Raw genomic sequence first — 6006 nt, forward strand, 5'->3', positions numbered from 1 at the left:
AGTTCCTACCTCTGCTGGACTGGAGCCAGTGGCCTAGAGGTGAAAAGCTCTTTATACCATAACCAATCCCCTGAGCCACCCAGTCCTCCCCCATCATATGTGGGCTTTACTGTTGTGCATGCGAAGATCTGCTCTGGAGCTGTGTAATGTCCTGCATGATCCCAGTCCTGCTACTTCCATCACATAAGGGTCGAAAGGGACATGCATCAAATCTGACCCCCTGCCCCAGCAGGAAAGATGACCCCAGCCAGGTGTCTGTTTAACCATGGAGGAAAAACCCCTAAAAAACTGAATGACGGGGAATCTTGATTATAATCATTTTGTGCCGTTGGGTATTCCAGCCTCCCCTAAGGAGGGAGAGGCCTGTGGCCTCCTCGAGAGACAAGGTGCACCTGTGGGATCCAAAATCTGAAGGGATGTTGGTTCCCAGCACTACAAAACCTGAAGCATCCATCTAAGAACCCAAATCTCAGCCTGGCTACCTGGCTTCTTTCTGAGCGGCAGAGCTCCCGAGGGAAGCAGCACTGCATCACTTGATTGTTGCAAGAAAGAAAGATGCTGCGGTGTGTGAGGAACTAGCAGTGCGACCCCATGGATTTCTGTGCCAGTATCTGTCGAGTCCCCTGGAAAGCGCATCTGCGAGAGAGGTTGCTTGTCTTCCCGGGGGGTATAACAGCCAGATGTTGGTGTAAAGGTGTGGGGAGGGGGTGGAGGGAGAAGGCAGGTCTGTTCTTTTCTGAACCTACCTAATCTTCATTTGTACATGCACTTTTTCAGTCCGTTTCCTTTAACCGCCAGAGTCTCGCCTGGTCTCTGAGCGAGAGAGAATGAAAGGGACTCTTCACATTCATTTCAGCCGCTCCCTTAAAAGAGAGCACTGACACACATTCTGCAGCACTCCCAGCGGACTCGCACATACATAAAGACTGCAAGATCCTTGCGGATACTCCAGGAAGAGCGTGGCGGTTCCCCGCCCCACTGAATGAACGTATCGTATCTATTCCTAGCATGGATCTACCAGGTGGCATCACTCCCCTGCCAACATACCTTTGGTTTGGCTTCCCTTGAAAGCTATGATGTTACATTTTATCGTGACGTCATGATATTTATTTCAGCTCTCAATGAGGAGTGCTGGCAAGTCTCTGGGCTGGAATATCTTCTTTTTAATAGATCCAAGATCTCGTAGGCACAGTGCAGACTGTACTTGTATAAGAAAACTCAAGTAACATGAGCCATTATGATTTTTGTTTTAAATAGCCGTTGCTAAATATAGGGCATTTCTCTTTAAAAAAAAAAAAAGTTACGGAAGGGGAAAGCCCTTGCCCAACATTTGCGCAAGGACTGTTAACGCTTATTTCCAAGGAAGATCATTCATCCAAGAGTCCATCCTCACATCCACCCTCCTCCAAGCACAACCTCAAGAAGCAGCAGTGCTCCTAATTAAGACAGCATTGTGAAGATGACAATGAGCAGTCAAACAGTAAGGTTTCCAAGGGTCAGTTCAGTTCAGGTGTGAGGACACCTTGTATTAACACTTTGTGCTCTGTGCTTTTCCCAGTTCTCTTTTCCTACAGCCAGCTGGGAGTTTTAGAGCAGCTTCATTTTGGGTCACTTTATCCCGCATCTTAGGGGAATTTATGTCTGGTTTTCTTACTCTTTAAAGCGGTACTTACTAAAATGCACCTTTTATTGAAACTCATTATTATTTCTGACCTATACTCCTACAGTGAAGCAGTGGCAAAGGAGATGGACTACATAAGGAATTTAGTAGTACCTAGAGGTTTCCATTAAGATCAGACTCTGCTATGCAAGACTGTACGAAGAAGTGTCATCAAAAACCCTTTTCTCAGCAGGATCCACCTAAATAGGCAAGAAAGGCAGGGTTGGAAGTAAGGAAAGGAGTCTCACCCCATTTTGCAGATGCCACAACTGAGAGATTAAGCAGCTCACCCAAGGTCACTCAGGAAGACTGTGGCAGAGCTGGGAATAGAGTCCCAGTCTCTTTCTTTAATACTCCATAGTGCTTTGAGAGAGTACAAATGTGAGAGGAAAGGGAGTCGTAGCTTAAATCTCCCCTTCAGCAGTCTGTTTTATTTGCTTACAACACCCCTTGTAAAGATCCTTTCAGGGTACCCCCTATGAATGGCACCCACCATGCAAATTAGTTGTTCTGTAATGTCTTGGGTTCAGGTAGGAGGATGCCCAAGTCAGGTTCTGATTTAAAAGCATGTTATAGAATCTACTGTCAAGAAAAAGTTGGCATCCTTCATCAGCAAGTTTTGGGTTAGCTTATTTGCTGGGATTCAGAGTACTTCCCCTAAAAGCCAAATATATTTCAACAGTCAGGCAAGAGAATAAGAAAGCAAACCTGACAGACTAGCCCGTTCCCCCTCCTTTTCTATTTTTATTCTGCCAGCTGATGGGTTGACAGGACCAAGAAAGAAAAAAAAGGGAGTGGAGGGGGAAGCAAACAGGAAACAAAACAGGATGAACTGTGGAAATGCATCTTTTTGCCTTTCTTGGATATAACACCCCCAAGAGTTTATTAATAATAGGGAGCTATTAATAAGAAGGAATATATACTATATGCTATATCTGTTCACTGATTGCAGGAATACAGTCAGGTTAAAAATAACATGCATGTAGCACACACAGGTAGAGTCATTTTAACCTTTAACCAAGAGTCAGAAGCAGTGTCTGCATGAAGTCCCAGCAGTAACTGCAGCAATTACAGACCTCTGCATGACTGGGTGAGAAGAGAAGGTAGCTAGTGGGAATAGTCCTTCAGTGAGGTTTGCTAACAGGGGAAAGGACGTCTTATTGTAATCCAGTGACATGTTCAACCTTCGGGGAACTTTTGTTGACATTCCCAAGTCCCTGGCTGCCATCCCAGCATGAAATAGTTTCTGTTCACATAATTCTCGTGTTTACCCGTCATGAAAAACTCTTGCTTTTGGCTTTTTTTTTTTTTTTGCAAGTGAAACGGTGTCTAAAAAAATATTGGCCCCGGGCGCAGAAGGTTTTGCATAAATTCATCTGTGATGAATGGCTGATTTCAATGTTATTTGGGTATTTGTCAGAACCTAACAAATAGACATGGGGCCGGTGGTTCAGAAAACTTTAAAACATCTCAATATCCCCTTTCTTCTAGAAATAAATTACGTGTGTTTGCCCTGCCCCGGAGTCCGAAGGTAGCCGACATTGGGAATATTTTAAATGTGATCATCCATTCAGCATGTCTTTCAGGCGCCACGAAGATTAAATGCAAGAATCATAAGATGAAGGTCTTTAACTTTTAATCCTTTTACAATGAACCCTCAGATAGTGTCGGGGGCAGGGCGCCTCCGAGGTGAGTAATAATGCCGCTGTTCCTCTTCGCGAGGTTAATGAATACCCCAAATGTCCCCAGATCTCTGGGGCTTGCTTTTTTGGGGGGGGATGAGAAGCAGCGCGGCGGCGGAGGCGCTGGGCAGGGCGGGAGCCGGGACAGGAGCAGGCACCCAGTGCCTGGGAAGGGGAAACTTGAAGAAGGGGCTTTTGATTGCAAGGTCAATCAGGCCCCGGCTGCAGCACGTGGAGGCGGCTCGGGGGCAGGGGCAGGGAGCACGTGCGCGCCTCCTGCCGCCTCCCAGCCCGGGCACGGCGGAGCCCCGAGGGGCAGCCCACCCGCGACGGCGCCGGGCCGGTGCGAGACACGCGTGGCCCGTGGAGGTGACATGTCCAGCGGCGACACGCGCCGGGCGGGGAGCAAACAACCCAGCCACAAAGCACACACAAGCAGCCCAGCTCGGATTATTTTAGTGGTCGATTTTTAATCCCGCGCTGCCCTTGGACTACGGGGGTATAGCAAGAATAAATAGACACTCTTCCTTGCCAGCCATCAAAGCCTTCATCCTCTTCTCTGTGTATGTGTGTGTGTGTGTGTGTCCTCTTCTGTGTGTGTGTGTGTTTAAACTCTGAAGTCCATCAGAAACAACCCCCCCCACCTCCCCCGCGCGCGCACACGTGCAGCGGCACATCGCTTCAAAAACTTCTCTTCTCAGCCTGGGCTTTTCCTTTATCAAAAAAATCCCTCCCCCCTCTCCAAACACCTTTTATTAAATTAAAAATAATAATGATAATAATTAAAAAAAAAAAAGTCATCCGTCTGGGGAGCATGAAGACCCGGGAGAAAGAGAGCCCCGAGCCAGGACCCGGAGCTCACAAATATACAGCGGACGCTGAGGACTTGCCGGGATAATACTGACCTTTTTTAATAGTCAACGAGAAGGCTGCCATATATACACACACACACACACATATACATTCTCCTACACGGTACAGTGCATGACAACGCGGGGCAGAAAGCGGGCCGGGTCCACACGTGTCCCTAGCAGGAGCACTTGCACTCCGAGATGATGGGGTACTGGATGGGGATCCAGGCGCAGCGCTGCCCGCCCCGCCGCTGGCACCGCCAGCGCAGGATGGTCAAATGCACGGACTTGGCCGGCTTGCACAGCATGCCCTCGGGCACGGAGCACGACCGCTTGCTGTAGCAGCTGCCCACCTTGACGAAGCGGGGCCAGAAGCGGCTGCCCAGGTCGTTCCAGGTGTAGAGCACGGGGCAGAAGGTCTGCGACCAGAGCCACAGCTGCAGCTTCCTGCGCAGCTTCTTGCTCAGCCGGTGCTTCTTGCCCGGCTGCAGCCCGTCGGCAAACTCCAGCCCTTTGATGTCGCTGGGCATCGCCCCCGAGGGTCTCTGCCGGAGCAGCAAGTCCAGCTCGGCCAGGTCGTCCCCCCCGAGCCGCTCCTCGGGCACGGCGGTGGCCATGAAGTTGGCGTCGAAGTGCCCGCCCAGGAGGCTCCTGAGCAAGGTCTCGTTAAGATCCTTCTCCTTGGGGTCAAAGATAGGGTCCGGGTGCTCGATGAGGTCCACCAGGGGCAGGTTGTCGCTGGGCGCCGGGCGGATGTGCAGGTAGTGCTGGCAGGCGCCCTGCCCCATGCGGAGCCCCAGCAGCACCGCCAAGGCGTAGATGGTGGCCAGGCACTGGTTGTGCTCCATCCTCGGGGGCAGCCAACTGCATCCGCCACCGCGGCCGGGGGGGGGAGAGCCGAGCCGCCCGTCCCGACGGGGCGCCCCCGGCCCCCCAACAAGGCTCCCCCCCCGCCCCGCGCTCGCAGCCTCTCCTCCGGCGCTGCCCGCGAGCGGGCTCCGTCCCGCGCCTGCTGCAGCACGAGGCGGCGGCAGCTGGAGGGGTGTGTGTGTAGGGGGGGGTCTTTTGGGGGGAGGAGGGGGGTTTCTTCTTCTTCTTCTTCCCCCCCCCCACCTCCACCACCACCCCAGCGCTTTCCTTTTTTGCAAATGCTTCCCGGCCGGGCTCCTCTCGCAGGCTCCTCTCCGCCGCTCTGCACGGCGGCCGCGCACGTTGGCACCAGTTTGTCTGCTTTGCAAGGATCCAAAGCCTTTAAATTTCCTGCACTTTCAGCTCCATCACCATGGAAACCACCGACTCTCTGCTCACCCCCCCTTCCATGCAAAAAAAAAAAAAACCCAAAAAACCACACACACGCACATGCACACACACGCACATGCACACGCACGCACCCGCCCCGCCACCCCCGCAGCCCGCGGGGGATGCGCGTCTCTCCGGGAGGCCCCCCGGGTGCAGCGCCGCCACCCCCAGGCAGGGCTGGCTGCAGCTGGGCAAGGCGGAGGGCTCCCCCCCCCTTCTGCCCCCCCACATTTATTTATGGACTTATTGATCGGCTTCCCCAGTTCAGCGCTACCTGGCTGCTGGGGGCCCGTGATGCAATTGCTACTGAGCGCTGCTGCTGGCCGGGAGCCCGGCGGGGACCGGGCTGCACCGCCTCCCCCGCCGGCCCGGCTCCTGCCATGCACCGGGCGGAGCGAGCCCTCTGCTGGCTGCGGGGGAAGCCGCTGCCTTCTGCGCACCCGGGCACAGCTCTGCTCCCGCTCCTGCCCTGGCCCTGGCCCTGGCCCTGCTCCGCTCCCCGTGTGCACGCACA

General features: G+C 53.2%; 1 protein-coding gene across 1 annotated transcript; it reads right to left on the reverse strand.

Moving 5' to 3' along the window:
* Positions 1 to 2501: 2501 nt before the first annotated feature.
* On the reverse strand, positions 2502 to 5553 carry NOG (noggin). Its single transcript, XM_006262747.4, has one exon. The coding sequence runs from the start codon at positions 5039 to 5041 to the stop codon at positions 4370 to 4372; it is 672 nt and encodes a 223-aa protein (XP_006262809.1). The 5' UTR covers positions 5042 to 5553; the 3' UTR covers positions 2502 to 4369.
* Positions 5554 to 6006: the final 453 nt, after the last annotated feature.

This window comes from Alligator mississippiensis, chromosome 8 (genome assembly GCF_030867095.1).
Source record: "Alligator mississippiensis isolate rAllMis1 chromosome 8, rAllMis1, whole genome shotgun sequence".
Lineage (NCBI taxonomy): Eukaryota > Metazoa > Chordata > Crocodylia > Alligatoridae > Alligator > Alligator mississippiensis.